We start from the raw sequence: 18074 nt of genomic DNA, 5'->3' as shown, positions 1-18074 counted from the left end.
CATAGCCATGTTGGAGCAAACAAAGGCACAATCCTTGCTGAAGCAGAAATTGTCATGGCTTCAGAGAGGAAAAGCTGATATGAGTACATTATTGTGTTTGGCCAGACAGAAACAATTACTACTATGCAACTTCCGATGCTCGTCCTGAATTTCAGAATGAATTGGTAGATGACAGGAAGTGATGAGAACATACAATAGAGCAACCCCGACCAGCATAATAGAAAGGCATCTACCATGGAGATGGAGCCCAAGCCATGCAGACTGAATTTGGGGTTGTTCAGAATCTGATTGATTATGGGGAATCCCCATCTATTGAAGAGGGAATCCATCACCTGATTGGGCAGGGTGCCAATCTGCTCAAATTGTCAAGGAGTTCCCCCCGTCTCACCTGAATCCGTTCTTTACCGGCGTCCTTGGATACTGCCTTCTTTCGGATGGAACAGGTTTTGAAGAAGGCGGCCCGTGTCTCTGCCGAATCCAGAATGCGTTCAGTTTTCCAGGAGGCCGAATCCAGGAATCCAGGAGGCAAGGTAAGTTCGCTAGAACTCGAATCCAGGAGGAAGAAGAAGGGGAGGGGTTCAAGGAAGGGAAAGCGGAGTGGAAAGGAGAAGAACCGCGAGCTACAGAGCACACGTCTGGTCGCTACTTCGCAATAGCATTGAGACGCGCAGAGCCGCGGAATGCGTGGTCTAGAGAAGGTTACATCCAACGCATAGAGCGAGAAGGGAATGCGTTGGACGGCCATATTGGAGGTATTAATGTGTATAAGCCTGTTGTGACAGGGACCACGAGGCCCAAAAGGGGCACACCCTGTGATTCATGACAGCATGCCTCCTCCGAAGACCTTTGCCTCCTGGTTTGCCCGGGTGGATGAGGTGGAACCTGCTGAGCAGCCGTGGGGCCTTGATGTTTGAGAGAGGTTCCCAGGTTCTTTCACTAGGAGGATATCCTTTCCATTCAACCAGGTATTGAAGCTGGCCCCTTCTATACCTGGAATCACAAATCCGAGATACCTCATATTCCAATTGGTCATCGACCAGTATAGGAGGAGGCCTGGAGGGTTTTTAGGAGGATGGATAGTAGGGTTTCAGTAAAGATGTGTGAAAGACTGGGTGTATCTTCTTCCAGGATTCAGGCAATTTGATCTGTTAAGAAACAGGATTTATAACTTCTTTAATGGAAAATGGACCATAGTACCGAGGGGCCAGTTTACTAGGCCGTAGATGTCGGGGTAGTAATTTTGAAGACAACCAGATCTGATCTCCGACTGCATAAGAAGGGCCAGGTCTTCTTCTGGAATCTGCATATTTCTTGGTCTGTTTCCTGGCCTTCTCCAAAAATTCCTTGGCTTCTTTATGTATGTTGACAAGGGTTTCGATCCAGGAATCAACTGTAGGTACTGGTGTAGATTGAGGAAGAACAGAAGGTAGGACCGACGGATGAAATCCTTGACTGCAATAAAAGGGGCTGATCATAAGTGCCGAATGGTCAGAATTATTGTAAGCGAATTCAGCCACGGGTATCAGGAGCGACCAGTCATCCTGGACCTTGGTGGCGAAGCATCGAAGATACTGTTCCAGGGTTTGATTGACACGTTCTGTGATTCCGTTGGTTTGAGGGTGGTAACCTGATGAAAGGGCACGTTGGATCCCTAAATATTGACAGAGATGTTTCCAGAATTGTGAGATGTATTAAGGTCCGCAATCCGAAATGATCTTGGAAGAGAGTCCATGCAAACGGAATATGTGTTCCAGGAAGATACCTGCTAGTTCAGAAGAGGATGGTAATTTACGCAGGGGCGTAAAATGAGCCATATGAGTGAACAAGTCTATGGTAACCATGATGGTGGTATACCCACGGGAGGGTGGCAGTTCCACAATGAAGTCCGTAGCGATAATCTCCAAAGGCTTAGTTGGCAACGTAGGTTGTAGTAGAAGGCCCGCTGGTTTCTTGTTATTGTGTTTATTTTGGCTGCAGACAACACAGGATTAAATGTACTGCCGTACGTCGGGTCTCATCTTAGGCCACCAGAATTGCCTTTGTATCAGACGGATGGTATTGGTGACACCACGATGTCCAGGGTGTAGGGTATCGTGACAGAGATTCATGATTCTCTGTTGTAGTCTTTTTGTAGGGATGACCAACAGATTGTCTTTGAACAAATAACCTTCCCGGACCTTTACATTCCAAGGATTTCTTTTGGATTTGTCCTTCCACAGATCAGAGGATTGGGTTTGGGCTTGGATTTCTTCGAGGAGGTTGACTGCCTGGGCCACAAAGATCGTGGGGAAAACATCTGAGGATATGCCTTGTGTTCAGTGGGCTCGTAGTCAGGTCTTCAAGATAAGGCGTTGGCGATCAGGTTTTGTGATCCAGGAACGTGAGTGATATGGAACTGGTACTGGTCAAAGAAATATGCCTAACGTGCCTAACGACTGTTCCTACACTCCAAAGACTGTAGAATCTGGAGGTTACGGTGGTCAGTACGGACCTGAACTGGATGTTTAGCTCCCAAAAGTAGATGTCGCCATTCAGTGAAGGCTTGGCGAATGGCTAACAATTATTTTTCCAGGACTGAATAATGTGTTTCACTAGGAGTCAGAGTTCGTGAGAGGTAAGCAATTGGGTGTTCCAGTTTATCTCCTAATTCTTGTTTCAGGACTGCGCCAAAGGCATAATTTGAAGCTTCCGTTTCTACCAGGAAAGGACGGCTAGTATCGGGTTGAGCCAAGATAGGAGCTTGCGTAAACTCTGTCTTTAAACGCTGGAAGGCCATATCTTGTGGTGTTGACCAGAGGAAAGGGGTGTCTTTCTTCAGGAGAGCAACAATCGGTTGAACTATCTCAGAGAAATTAGATATGAATTTCCGGTAGAAATTGGCAAGTCCCAGGAAAGATTGAATTTGTTTCACGGAAGTAGGAGCAGACCAGGTCAATATGGCTTAAAGGTGTAAAGGAGAAGAACCGTGAGCTACGGAGCACACGTCTGGTCGCTACTTGGCAATAGCATTGAGATGCGCGGAGCCGCGGAAGGCGTGGTCTAGAAATAGAGAAGGTTACGTCCAACGCATGGAGCGAGAAGGGAATGCGTTGGACGGCCATATTGGAGGTATTAATGTGTATAAGCCCGTTGTGATAGGAACCATGAGGCCCAAAAGGGGCGCACCCTGCGATTCATGACACAAGTCTTCTGATATCTGCAGTTGGGATTATCATTCTCTGGCTCATGGCTCAGTTCTGCATTGCCAGTGCCAAATCTCACAGATACAAGTAATGCATTCCTATTTTTTTCATATAATTAATTGCAGGTATACGCTCTGTTTAAATCAAAACTCTCTTGCCTGCCAGCAATGGAATAAGCACATTCTGGTTAAGAAGGTTACCATGGACTAACATATGTTTATGTGGCAAGATCTTTCTGTGTGGGACCAGAAGTGATGTTCCTGAAGGAGATTTAGGCTGGCATGCCAAGTGAACACTGAAGAGTATGTGGTTATGGAGCTTCTGGGACCTCGAAGCAGAAAGGTAACCCCACATGGTGACATTCCACTAGCAACTATTGAAGGTTCTCACAAACCTCTCAGGTGATGGCATCCACTAGGATTGTTGCCGATCTGTTTTATCCGAACACACTGTCAGCTGAATGAGATGAGGTAGTCTGACATTCTGTAGGTTTATAGGAGGGTCCTGTGTCTAAGAACCCCTTGCCTGGTTTAACTTTGTCCTTTTTAGTTTGCTGGTTGATCAGCCCTGTTTTTACCATCTGAGCCACATTGTGTCTAGACATGTCCTTTGACAAACCAGGATCAGAGTAGGACATAGTTGACACTTGGCGTATCACACCCAGGGGCTCGACAGTGGTTTTATGCATTTCATACTTGCGCAACTGCTCCTACATAGTTAGGCAAAAGTGCTCCATAACATTGAATGGCAGGTCAAGACCCTTGTTGTGAGTCTTTAAATGAGGTACGTGGCCTTTAGCCACAAATTTCATCATGCCAGATTCCAAACTTCATGCCCATGGAGACTTTGTCCATGTGGCTGAGAGCAATTCATAGCTAGCCAATCTGCTTCCCCTAATGCTAAAGCTGACAGGCCTTTCCACATGCAATTTTTACATCCCGCTAACAGTGAGAGCATTCTTGTGCCAAAAGATGAGGAAGTAGTCCTGGTAGATATTTTTGCCATGTTGTTCATCAGCCTCTACTCCTTTCCTAGTGGTGCAGTAGTGGATTTGGGTGTCTGTGGGGCCCTCTGGCACTACATAGGAGTATCCGTGTGGTTCCACAGAAAAATTGGAGGTCTCAAAAGCAGTGACCATGTACGTGGACATCAACTTCTTGTTTGTAACTGAGACCAAGAAAGTCCTTGTGCATATTTTGGTAGTTATTTACAACTGATCTGTTGTATAGAGACTACCATATTTTTATTTTGAGGGTTAGTCACACTGTCAGGATTCCCACTTCAGTGGCAATGGGGTGCCCTGGTCTCAAGAACATCCAGACTTGTATGCCCTCCATTAACAAGTAACTTGAGAAGTCCTCCTCATCCTGTTTCTGTGATCTGGGTTTGTGATCTGGGTCTGGAGTGGTGTCAACCGGTTACAGTGATGTTGAGGTTCAAACAGTCAAGGCTCTCTAGGCATCCTGGTGGAGAAAGTGATAAAACCAGCTGCCCCACTGATGACAATACCAGAGACGGTGATAATAGAGGTGTACTTAGTTTTTAAAGTAATCCATCATCCTATATTAAACCACCCCCTAGCATGGATACTTATTTGTAAAAACACTTCTGGAAAAATGATGCACCCTTTAGTTTTTGCCCAGCTTCTGTAATGAATTGTTTTAATTGTTGTAAGGGCATCTAAATTAGTCTTCACATTGCATCTCCCTTTCTTTCAACCGCACAGCTGTGCTAAGCATGAACTCCTGGCTCCATTCACAATCCAGACAGCAGGCTTTCTCCTCACCTTGTTGGAAAATATCGGCAAAATTCAACCAAGGCATAAGAACTATTATTTAATTGGACATTTGTCGCAACTGGATATATTTATTTGCCTTGCTAATAAGGGAGTGAGAATGAGATTTGTAGTTCTTATGCGTGTTAATAACAATTCAAATGCAAAACGTATTGATGAAATAACAAACTTTTTTTGCCGTTATTAGGAGTCTGTTTGAATACTTAATTTTGAAAACCGAATCTCCATTTCAGACAGAAGACTCTTGTTATCTACTCCGATAAAAACAAATTGTATATCTGCTATCTATGGCCGCTTGGCCCTGCGGTGACGGGTAGCAGTGTGCAGATGCTGAATGTGCCTCTTGTCGTTTACATTAGCAGAAAAAAAAATCATACGCTTATACACCCTTATACTATTTCAAGATTTTATTTAGTATTAGTATAATGTCTGCATTGGTTGCTCTTCAATTAATCTGTGGAACAATTGGGACATTATAATTTGATTCTATAATGATTTTCCAGCTAAATGTGTATGTTTAGTATGAATTGTCTGTATTGGACTATGTTGATTAGGTCAAATAACAGCTGGCATCTTCACTGGAGTCTTTTTATAACTTCCTTCTAATGAATAATTTGTAAAAACATTTTTTAATTTTGATGTCAGTTGAACGTTTATAGATATACACAAATTCATGTATTTTTGTCTCAACATCTTTGTTTATTGAACAAATATAATTGTTTGTAATACAAACTTTGTGGCATGATTTTCTGTCCTGTGAAGCAGATAGCCAATATGTGTAAATTTGTACTTTCTTTCATAGTCCGTGTCCCCCATGGGAACACATATACACACACATCAAGAAAAGCACAGACTATGATAATTGTGGGTCACACTGCCACAGAATAGATGGTCCTTTCAAGAAATATACTGCAAATTTACACAGAAAAATCATAGACCATGCCTGGTAAAAGCATGGGAAATAGAGTGTGCCAACACCAGTCCAAAAACGCCATAAACACCTGTATCTAAAAACCTTGGTGAGGCATCCGAGTCTTGACATTGTTCACTAGAACGTAGAAAGGAGCAATCCAGCATTGACTGTACCAATGAGTGGGCAAATGGCCAGGGCAGGTTTTTCTTCTTTGGAAACTGCTATCCCTGTAACATGTCTGAGAACGTTAATTTGCCATTTAAATGGCAAATGAAAGTTTCACTGTGCATGTCTGGCCTTTGGGTGACAACATTGCCCCAAATATGAAGTATGTTTATGGTGACATCCCCATTTTACAGAAAGCACTGGTTAATATGTTGCCGCCCGTCACCACAGGGCGAGTGCATTTCTCTTAGGCAACAGTACAATACCTAAAACCTATTGCACCTTGCACGCCTTGTGCTTTTAAAGCTTTGTATTGTCAATCACAAATCTAAAGGATAGCCTGTTTCTCAAAACATCATAATCAGTGAATCCATAATGTGGTCAAAAGAAACAAAATTATTTCTTCTAATATACCAATAAAAAAGAAAAGATGTAATCCAATGGCCGACTCATGTTTCGCTTAGTGTCCCCAGTCAATCCTGTGGAAACTAGTGAGCTTCTTCATGGCCAAATACTAACCATCATCTTTAAATTGATCTGTGTAAAGAATGTTTTATGACATACCATTAGTCACCTAAAAGATAGCTTACAAAGTAAACATTCACATATATTAACAATCATGACAAATGTTAACCTTATTGCTTTACCAATCCTTATTACTTGTCTCTTAGGTCGAGTAAGGAACGCGTCCTGCAGGTCTAGTTGGATTTTTAAGATTTTGCTAGGCATGCTTGGGACAGTGTGTGAAGGAATCGGGGGATCCAGAGTGAGCTGCAGGCTTGTTTCTGGAAGGTGAGCCTCTGTCTGACTTGGTAATGACACAAACCATACCCAAGTAAGAACAACAGTGGTGTTTGGGATGGAACTGCCAGACAATGTCTTTACAAAAATTCCCTACCAGGTCCTGAAAGCATCTTCAGTAACAGACCCACCCGAGGCATTGAGACTTGACCCAGCAGCAAGCCCAACCCAGGCGTTGGAGCAAGTTCCTGAGAACAAGACATATTACTATATACCCCATTACAGGTACTTTTACCAATACCTCTCCTGGTTGTAGACTAATTGATTTGCCTATTAAGAGTTTACATTGAAGGTAAAGTCAGTATTTGTGTGGTAGTGAAGACTATCATAATCAATTAAAATGCGCAAAACATCTGTAATCTGGAACCAAAGGGGATAGTTAGAAAGCAGAATGGCACTCCCAACAGTTCTCTTCTAGCAGTTATCTAGCCATTAGACAATGGCCCTCATTACGACCCTGGCGGAAATCGAAAAACGATGGCGGAAATGCAATACCGCCATCGAATAGCGCTCGGTGCGACTATGACCCGTCACCGCAAAGTACGAAGCCATTAGCGACACCGTAGTGAACGCCAACGCTAACTGCACCAAGCACGCGCGCGCGCGCCATGCCAAACCGCAAACACCACCATGGTGCAACGGTACGCCAATTCCGACCCTAGCGGACATGTACCTAACGCCATCAGGCATGGCGGAATGTACCATTCCGCCATGGCGAGAAGTACGGCATCGCGAATCAACCGTAAACGGCCCCACTGAGTGCCTGTACACCGCTCCCTGCCCACAAAGTACAACTCCCCGTAGGTGCAATGAAGCCACAATGCAACCATTGAAATGTACAAGTCACCCATGCATGCCAACGAACAAAAGAAACACAAGAGGGGCCAATGGGAGCTGCAGGGCACAGATGGCACGAATACAGAAGCCATCCCAATGGACATGACCACAGTCCCCCACCAAGAAACGCACGCAAACACAGGCACCTGTGACCAGCAATATTCCGAAGACCACATCATTCAACCAGTCCACCTGGCTGACCGGCATCTGTTACACAAAACCCAATCCCCCGCCCCTGAGCATGACAACATTCAAACTGGCATATTGGCAGCCCCCATCCCTGACCTCACTGGGCTTCGTAGGCAAACGCGCACAGCACAGTACCACGCAACTAAACCCCGAAGCTGGAACCCAATGCAGATCTCCTCACAATACATCGCCCCCCAAATAGGCATATGCCACATCACTTGCAAAGAAAAACGCTACACGGGCCAAATCAGAATAGAAATTTTATGCACATCAAAATCACAAAGCACATACAGCCATCAGGCCATGAACTCCAAAACACCAATCACCATTGTGGGCTGCTTCCGCAAGAAATGACCAGCCACTACCTGTGTGTCGCCCTGTTCCCCCATGGTACACAGAGCCACATTCACGTACGAAAAGGCAACATGGAAGCGCACAGAACCGCAGGGCCGTCCCAATGGGGAGGCACTAGTCCAGCTGAAAGGCCGAAATGTTGCTCCGAGCCACCAGTACTGCGTAAGGGCATGTGGCCCATTGGCGATCGTCCCATAAGATCGTAATGCTGCTCCACTGATTAACACGAAGCAGCAGGTGTCGGGAGTAAAATCCATCTGCAGGAGTGGCATACAGATGGCAGTGGCAAAAGGGGAGGAGATACCTGTCAACCAAAAGAAAAGAAAAAGAACAGAATGGCCATCAGAACTACATACCAACAACTCACTTCAATGATCACACGAAATCCACAGCCATATGCATGCTAGCCCACTCCAAAGGAACATCACCACCCCAAAACCACTTGCGACTCATAACCATCTATATCGAGGTGCAAACACCATCACAAACGAGTGTCTGAGGGCGCCTCGAGACAGGGAGGGCTCAACAAGGCCAGATGGACGATGGTCCCACTATGGCAGCCCTGCATCACATAGCGTAGGGGAGGCGGATAGATCCCAAGAAGCCCTGTACATGGCAAACTCTGTATCAAATCACCTGCCCATGCATCCATCCATCATTCCCTCATCCCGGGATCAAAATGCCTGAATAATTACTCACATAACATTAGAAACATCCATTGAGTCTGTGCGTTATGCAGCCTGCTAAATCCACAGTGCCCCAGCCCGTAATTCCAGTGTTGTGAAGTAACATGTATTTGGTAACGGACGGCCTCATCGCCCACGTAGCTATTGCGCATCCCAAACTATTCATATCAATCATTGCTCCCTCGCCATGGGCCCTGTCTCAAGGACATAGAACAATAGAACGTTACATTTGCAGTCAGACCTGTGGGCATCTCCTCGCCGCTAGCTGGAAACCGAAAGCGCCGCCCTTCGAATTCCTCATTTGCAACATCACGTCGAAAAGGCATCTGTGGCCGTTTGAAATCACTAATTATTCCATCGAGTGCGGCTGTGTGTGAAAATGGCAACTGCCTTCACCCACGAATGGGACGCCCCGCCCGTCGTTGCAACTCGGTACAGTGATGCATGAGGGCCCACCGTTACTCGAGTACTACGTCCCACTGACCCCTCACAAGTCTGTTCGCGACTGCACAGATAGTATGTGAAACAATGGGACCACAGCAGAATGAACATATCAACCAATCTTACACGGCCATCGGGTACAAATACATGATTGCAATAGCAAGATACAATTCCCCGAATTGCAGCGTTGTGCGCGGGACGTGCTCGGCCAAAGGGGAGAGCAGTTTGCACAGGTGGAATCAATCACCACAGGTGGAGGCCATACAGCCTGAAAACACATAAATTGCACAGCCAGTCTCCTCCCACAACCACACCGAAATGCTACCGGCAGGACTCGCGATGTTGGCCCTGGGGGACCTGATAGCACTGCAAGTGCTCCGACTCCAAGAAGTAGACGAACACCAACTACAACCAGCCGCACGGAGGAGACGCAGGAGGAGGAGGAGGCCAAGGCAGGGCCAGCAAGGCCCACCAGCACAGCCACTACCACCACGCAGGCAGCCCGCAATTCAACGCCTCCGAGCACATCCGTTCAACCTCACTGATGAGCAGATCCACACCCTCTACCGTCTGGACCGGGACACCATAGCCGCCATTGTGGACATGACACAGGCTGACCTTGTCAGCATGATAGATAGCCCAACCGCCATCCCACCCCTACTGAAGGTGGTGTCTGTACTCCACTTCCTGGCCACAGGCACCTACCAGCACACAGTCGGACAGTTGCATGGCATTTCTCAGCCACTGTTCTCACGGACACTATTGCAAGTGCTCGATGCCCTCCTGAAGCACGCAGACGACTACATCTCTCTACCACGCTCGGAGCAGGAAATAACCAACACAAAAGTGGGATTCCATGCACTTGCCGGCATACCGGGTTGCATTGGTGCCATCGACTGCACCCATGTGGAATTGGTCGTCCCACATGCCATGGAGGCCCAGTACCGCAACCGAAAACAATTTCATTCCCTGAATGTACAGATGGTGTGTGACTCCAACAGGATCATTACACATTGTTGTGCCCGATTCCCTGGATCAACCCATGATTCTATGGTCTTGAGGAACTCTACAATACCACGCTACATGGAGCGACACGCAGGGAACAGATCCTGGCTACTCGGTGAGTCTCATTACATGCATGATGATGTGGGGTATGTGAATTGTCAATGACCTGCCAGGAAGGGGGGGGGGGGGGTGTGCGTACGTATCAATGGCATTCCACATCATACGTTTCTCGTCCACATACAGGTGATGCCGGATATCCACTGAAGAGATGGCTCCTCACACCAGTCCGGAACCCACGGGACCAGCATGAGGAGGACTACAACCATGCCCACTCACGTACCCGTGTAGTCATTGAACAGGCATTCGGCCTACTGAAGACCCGTTTCCGCTGCCTCAGCAGGTCTGGCGGGGCACTCCTGTACCGCCATGAGAAGGTTGCAAAGATGGTGATGGCATGTGTCATGCTCCACAACATGTGCGTACGTAGAAATGTGCCCATGCCCCCTGACGCAGAACTGCAAGCACCTGATGATGGTCATGATGAGGGTGGGGATGTGGCAGCACCTCATGGAGTCTGCGAGGCACCGGAGGCCCGTGACATTCGTCAGCATCTCATTGATGTATGCTTCTAGCACTCACGCCTGGTGGCTGATACATGGACACGGGACTCGTGGCACTGCGTGTGTCTGGGACATGCACAATATGGACTGTACGCCTATGATGGCCTAGTACACAAAGATCAATGTCCACACTTCTCATTGGTTGATCGTGCACTTTTTATGGCATATGTGATATCATGTTGAACACCCTATCGACCCGCCACCCAAGTGAGCCCAACACACCCCCTCCACCCTCCTACCTCCCCCCCGAACACCAGTGTCCAAAGATGCTCATTGTCAGTGGGCTGTCGCTATTGCATGCCCCCTCTGCGGGTATCAGGGGCACCCCTGCCTGTGGAGCGCAGGTTCCTTCCAGATCTACGTTGGGGGCTGCCCTGGACGGAACTTGCAACGGATGATGTGTCTGCCTGCTCACGTCCATGCATGTCCCTAAGGGTTTGCGAGAGCTCAGTGAGCACACGGCGCACTGCGGCAAGTTCGGCACATACGTCTTTGGACGTCGCATGCAGTTCCCCCCTCAGGCTCTCGGTGCTACTCTCCATTTGGACTCTCAGGCTCTCGGTGCTACTCTCAATTTGTGCCCTTAGCGTCTCTGTACCTCTCTCCATTTCTGCCCTAAGTGTCTCTGTTGATGTTTCTATGTCTGCCTTGGTGCCCCCACATTCATCGGCATGGCCCTTGAGGAGTGTGGCCATTTGCTGCTGTTGGACGATTAACTTGTCGAGGGACTGTTGCCTCTGCTGGGCCATGGCCATTTGCGGTGGTGTCACAGAGGGGCTGTTGTCCTCATGTTGCCTTGCCACAGGGCTTGTGGGGGATGGCCAGTCGTCGTCTTGTGGCTGCACCTGCGTGGTATCCTCATGTTGTACGGGAGGGGACAGACAGGGGGATTGGGACAGGTCATGGATGGATCTGACCTCGACATCCCCGTCTTCTGTGTCCGAGCATGCTGCCATCAATGGGGTGTCACCTATGGTGCTGCTGCCACCAGAGGCAGTGCCTTCTGTGGCATCCATTGGGGGGACCTGTGGTGGTGGTGTTGTGGCCATGCTGGCTGCTGGGGTGCCTGTTGATGTTCCCTCCTCTGTGCTGCCACCTGATTTGTGCTGCTGCCGTGTCTTGATGCGTGCAGCTGAGGTGGAGGGTCTCTGGCCGTTGGTCTTGGCCCTCTTTGCAGGTGTGCTGGTAGGGGTGTCCTGTAGCTCGTCGTTTGGATCGGACCCTGTGGTGGAGTAAAGGAGGGCGAGGGTTATTGATGGGTCAGTGGGAATTGGAATGGCATTGTATCACATGCATTGGGGTGGTACCTGAGGGTGATTTGGGTCGGGGTCTTGGAGGTGCTTTGATTTGTGTGTGGAGTGAGGGTGCAGTTGTTTGGCAGCCTGCAGTTAGGGTGTGCCTGCTGCACGTGTAGTGCGTGTATTAGGGGTTTTTAATTATTTATGTATTTATTGTGGGTTTTAACGTGCGCTATCAGGCCGATGTGTGTGGGCGTTCTCCTGGACATGTGTTTCTGTTGCACTATGTGGACGCATGGTACTTCACATGGATGGACTGTGTGGATTTGGCATTGTTTTATCTGGCCCACCTACCTGAATCTTCGGATGTCTGCACTCCTTTCTCCATCCCTCCGACTCCCTCTATGCTCTCCATTCCGATGGTGGAGGCACAGATTTCTTCCCAGGGGGTCAACTTGATGGGTGATTCAGGACCTCCCCCGGTGGCTGTGGCAATGTTGCGGTTGGCAGAGAGTATGCTGCGGACGCGTATCCGCAGGTCGTCCCATCGCTTGCGGCATTGCTGTGGGGTGCGGGGTGCGGTCCCCACCGCACTTACCCGCTGTGCCACCAGAGCCCATATGGCCTTCTTGTTTGCAAGTGCCGTCCTGGTCATTTGCGTGGAGAAGACAACGGCAGCATTCTCCTGGAGGGTCTCTGTTAGCACGGTGAGTTCCTCACGGGAGAAGTGGACCTGCCGCTTGCGGTCGCACGCTTTCTTCGCTACTTTTCCCATTTTTCTTGGTTTCGCTAGGGTGGTTGACGGGTTGGGGTGTGTTTCAGGGTAGTGATTTTAGTGGTTGTGTTGTTTTGGTGTTTTTATAGGTGTACGCCGGGATGTTTCCCGTTCCGGGCCCATGTTTTAACTTCCGTTTCCGTATATTTCCGGGCACCGTACTTTCCGGTAGGCGCACACTGCGGTGACCGCTAAGAGGGGTGGCGGTATTGCACCTAGGGCGCCGTACGGCGGCGGTGTGGGCCGTTTTGGGGTCATTTCCGCCATCGCGGACTTTGCACTTCCGCCGTGGCGTGGTGCTCGTGCCCGATGGGTCGGAATGGGCCGCACTTTGCTCCTTCGTACAATGGCGGAAACGCTATTTACGCTGTGGCGCTCCGGTCAGTCGCTTTCCGCAAGGGTCGTAATGAGGGCCAATGTAGGTTATGCACCCATTTTTACCAATTTACGCAAGCATGTCAGTTGGGCCAGTGGCCATTGGCTCAGTAGGATGAGAAAGTGAACACAGTCCAAACTATGTAACTATTGACATAGCGAGAAGTTATTGGAATGGTTCTGTGTCATTTCATCAACAGCAATTTTTTCGACGTGTTTTTTAACAAACATTTTTCACTGAAAAAACATTCGAAAAATGTATTTTTTTTATTTTTGGGCATCCCCCCAAGACACTTTACCCATATTTTTTTTTCTATTCCTGATCCCCCCCAACACTTTATAAGTAACCCCACCCGCCCCTATATTTTTTAATGTGTTTTTTCGGCGAAATGTTTTGTAAAAAAAACCTGTTGAAAAAATAGCTGTCGATGAAAGGACGTTGTACTACTGGAATTTACCATTAAAGAATATGAGAATAATACAAGGTAGGGTTTACATTTCTATTAAATCACTGAACATAGGATCACACACATTTCTAGAGAGAGGGAGGAACTGCAATACCTTCCTTCACTTAATTAAGGCTGTACTGTGACGTTTGAACATATTGCTCAATTTTTGGAAAATGTTCCACTCGTTTTGAAATAAGATACAAATATATTCCCAATTAAATGGTGAACTTAATTGGGCAGAGATGTGCAGATAAGTCATACCAGTCATCAAGACAGAAGCCACCCAAATGAGCAACATGTAGCATTTCAAAAGAAAAACACGACCCCTCTATTTGTAATTCACAATCGTGCATTGCTTTGTTCATTTACATGTTTTGGACGAGTTTACAAATGTCAATGGCAAGTACTGTACACGTGAAACAATCACATGGATTCCTCCTGTTTTTAGCAGAGCAGCATGAGAGGCAACAAGGAAAGCGATAAGATAACATAGCCAGCGATATTCAGCCGATCAGATCACAGAAAAGCGAACATCATGTCTCCACCGAGATTACACATGTTGATGAATATGACAGAACGTATCAACACAATTCAAGTTCTTGCTCTTCAGTTGGAACTATTGTTAAGTGGAAGCAATTTACACCAGGCGTTTCAGAGATTTCTGACAAAGTGGATTGTTTGCTCATGCATGTGCATAAAATGATTCCCAGCTCTAGTGCACAAGGTGCGTGCTTAGGTTGGAATGTATGCCCATGGAACATATCTGCGCAAAAGAAGTTGAATTTGCAAATACGGCAATCCCTCACATGCACAGATGCACTAGTGCAACGGCTAAATGTTTTGCACCTATTGGCATTATCGCAAATGGGCACTTAGCATTTCTGTGCAACTTTTTGGTACATGCATGTTCTATCGTCATTCCGCAAAAGACACGGATATGCTGTTTGCACTGGTCCCAGCACAATTCTCTTTGTTTGGCAGATGCTCGTGCAAGCAACCCGTCGGTTGATGCCCCAGGGCAAAAGCTTTGTTAGTGGTGGCCAATTGCAAGCATTTCACAATATCGCGGTTTCCACTTAAACATGTTTAATCAAACAGGCACATCAGGGGAGCATCTTCAAACGAGCTGTCCATGCACCGTGTACACGGGCATAAAAGAAACATGGGTGCCATTTAGATCTATGTTGCTATTTGCAACAAATGTGGACTGCTTTCCAACGCCTATCATTTCACCATCGAACTATTGCCCTTTTAAAAGTAAGTAAGCCTTCACAATTTCTAGTTTTAGAAGCCGAGTATTCCTGGTCTTGTAATCAATCGTGGTGTGGTGGCGTTTCAACCTCGGGATTTCAGTAAACTAACAAGGCTAAAAAACAAAACATACAATACAACCGGACGTTAGGGTCAAACGTAGGATTTCGCTAATTGTGATGCCTATAGTACCCATGGTTTTTAATGTCTGTTCTGCCTTTTCTAGGATTTCTGTGAAATAACAGCACTACCTAAATAATACATCCCTTAAAATTCAAGGTGTTTCCACATGAAATATAAACAAACTGTCCAGAAGAATCTAAAAAATGACATGTAAAGGAGTAGGATCTAAACAAAAAAGTGTGATATGGAATTTTCTGTGTGCATACGCAACTTAACAAACTCAACTCACTCTCAAATGACAAAAGAGGTGTGCACCTGATGTATGAACATCAGGATGGGCGCCTCACCAGGGGGCAGGCCCTGGGGTATGGCACTTACCTGCATTCACAATGGCATCCACTTCCAGCTTAGTAATATCGCCTTTGAAGAGTGATATCTTCTCGATCAAGTGTTTGTCCTTAGGGTACTTCACCTCTGCAGAGGGCTTCAGCTTGGCACCTATGAGCAGAAAGAGCGAAATGTCAAGCATTTCTTCTGTGCGGTCTCTGCAGCTCACTTTTTTGTTAAGTTGTGATAGAGGCATCACAGGAATGTGTTGCTAATCAAGTGTTAAGGTGTATGGGTTAGTGTGGTATCACTGGTTAGTGCCTGTATGGCAAGGATTTGGATGTATAGTTCAAAGAACGTCACGATGTGTGTATGTCTGTTAACTTCACTGTTTGGATGTATATAATGGCCCACCCAGCACTTGCACTTCTACAAACCAAAACACAACGCAATCAGAAAGGTAAAAAAGCAGTGACAATTAAGAGATATACACCTTCACCTTTTGTGGAAAAGTGGGCCAAGGGAAGGCTATGCTCTCAAGAGGGGTGTGAAGGTGAACCAGTAGCGATCCAAACAACACAGTATCACAGTCCAAAATAAAGGGAACGTCTAATCAAGGTTCTATAAAAATAAATATACTTTAATCAAACACGCCATCTGCACGTAGAACGAATGGAAAATACTTTACAAAAAGCCGCCCCAAAGGAAGAACAGAGAAGGTGCAACAGAGTTGAGAAAGTAGCACTCTGAGTGTAGTTCTAGGGGTGGCAGGTAATTAACTAACCACAAAAAGGATATATTGGTTTAAATCAGGAGCAATCGTGACCTAACCACTCTCTAGGGTCCAAGTGGACTGAGGGGGCAGTTCAGAGTCAACAGTACCTGTATTCAGTTCTTGGTGGGCTGACGCAGTCAGACCCGGTGTCGAACAATGATACAAGCTGTTCATGCTCAGTTCGGGCACATTGGATTGTGTGGACTCAAGCAGCAAGCGGGCGTTGAGATGGGGCGAATATGGTCGCTCAGTGCGGTAGAAGGGTGGCTTTGAAGGATGCAGGTCGGGGCGGTACCCAGGAATGCTTCACAGTTGGTCAGGACGAGTCAGGCTTTAGTTGCTGGGAGGAGTCGATAAATGAAGCTCCAGCGGTTTGAGTTGCTTGCTTGGTCGAGCCGTGGTTGTAACCCTGAGTCGGCGCGTGACTCTGCAGTGATTTGTATCGGGTCCCGGCGTTGAGCTGTCGCTTCGGGCCTAGCAGATGACTAGCTTTAGCTAAGACATGATGCAGTGTTGAGCTGGTTGAAAATGCAAGCAAGTTCAAAGTGGTGAAGGAGCGCAGCATTCAGCGCCAGTGACTTCCCTCTTGTTCCAGGTGCAGTGAACGTGGACCGTCTGGTTTGGTGCGGGAGAACAGGGAGCTTCGGCTGGTCTGGTCCTCCGGTTGCTGTGAGGCCGATTGAGGGGGACTCGATGATAGGATGGTTCCACTCAGTGTCTGTTCTCCCAGCTCAGATAATTCCAGTACAGAGTGGTAGATCCTGATCCACAGCAGATATTGTTCCCCATGTACCTTGGGAGTTGGTAGGGAACAGATCTTTCTTCTGTCTTAGATGATTCCTTCTTCCCCTCAGGCTGAGGGCTTGGGAAAGTTCTACTTTCCCAAAGCAATTCCAGTGAGAACTTCACAGCGAATCTGCAGCCTTATGGGACCCAAGAGGGTCTGAGCAAATATGACAAAGGGGTGGGAGGTCCCTTCTTTTAAATGCCAAAGTCCTCAGGTGATTGGACTAAAGGTAGCCTGCTTTAGTGATCCAAACCCTACTATTCAACTGAGTGGACCTTGCCCTTCTGATGTCACACCCAAAATGCTTTGCTCCAGAGGAAGTGCAGGGGACAGGAAAGAGAGAGAGATACATTGAGAATCAAGATGGTGGACGTCTTCTTCCATTAACCGTAACCTTCCTGCCTCTCATAATCCCGCCTCTTCCCTTCTCACTGAGAAAAAAGGCCTTTAAAGATGCAGCACCCTTGAGTGAGGCTACACCTTTTGAATCGGCGTGTGCCGTTCATGCCCTTGCCCAGGACAGCTGCCTACTGTGCGGCTGTCTCGGGCAGAGGGTGTTACCTGCCCTCACAAAGAGATCAAAGAGGGGGCCTGGCCCTCCAGGTTCCTGTCCTGCCATTTGGCTGGTTACACCCACCTGACTAAACTACATATCACCTTCCACAGCAGAGTTGACTCACTGGAGCTAACACATGTGCGATATAACTTGGAAGGTGGCAGCAGTGATCATTAGTAGTACCATGTACTACGCCTAAACTCAGGCATAGCTTTATTTTAGAGATTATCCTGGCACCATCATAGACTAATTATGATCATTTTCGTTTGGGTACAGGGTTAGATATCTTAAATGCAACTCCTGCGCGGCAGAGCCTTTCAACCGCCACTGTCACATAGGTATCTGTAAACTCTGGACCTGCTTGGTGCCACGGATAGAGCAGGCGCTGCGACTAAGGATACTGATGCAGCAGGTCACAGATACATACTAT

At 47.3% G+C, this 18074-nt stretch overlaps 1 protein-coding gene across 3 annotated transcripts in view; it reads right to left on the bottom strand.

Moving 5' to 3' along the window:
- MACROD1 (mono-ADP ribosylhydrolase 1) overlaps positions 1-18074 on the bottom strand; it is a 1116388-nt gene that overhangs the window by 922774 nt on the left and 175540 nt on the right. Inside the window, exons 3-4 of one of the 3 annotated variants that reach the window (XM_069645105.1) lie at positions 15578-15697; positions 6348-6592 (exon numbers count right to left, since the gene is read on the bottom strand). In XM_069645105.1, coding sequence (XP_069501206.1) covers positions 6570-6592; positions 15578-15697 — 143 coding nt within the window. In that variant the 3' untranslated portion in view covers positions 6348-6569. Of the gene's footprint in view, positions 1-6347; positions 6593-14977; positions 15192-15577; positions 15698-18074 lie in introns of those variants that run through there. The other 2 variants (XM_069645106.1, XM_069645104.1) reach the window with 2 other exon arrangements.

The sequence above is a fragment of the Ambystoma mexicanum genome, chromosome 2p (genome assembly GCF_040938575.1).
Source record: "Ambystoma mexicanum isolate Mex_15411 chromosome 2p, UKY_AmexF1_1, whole genome shotgun sequence".
Lineage (NCBI taxonomy): Eukaryota > Metazoa > Chordata > Amphibia > Caudata > Ambystomatidae > Ambystoma > Ambystoma mexicanum.
The sequence above is the reverse complement of the archived record's forward strand: the minus strand, read 5'-3'. Positions and strand labels throughout refer to the sequence as shown.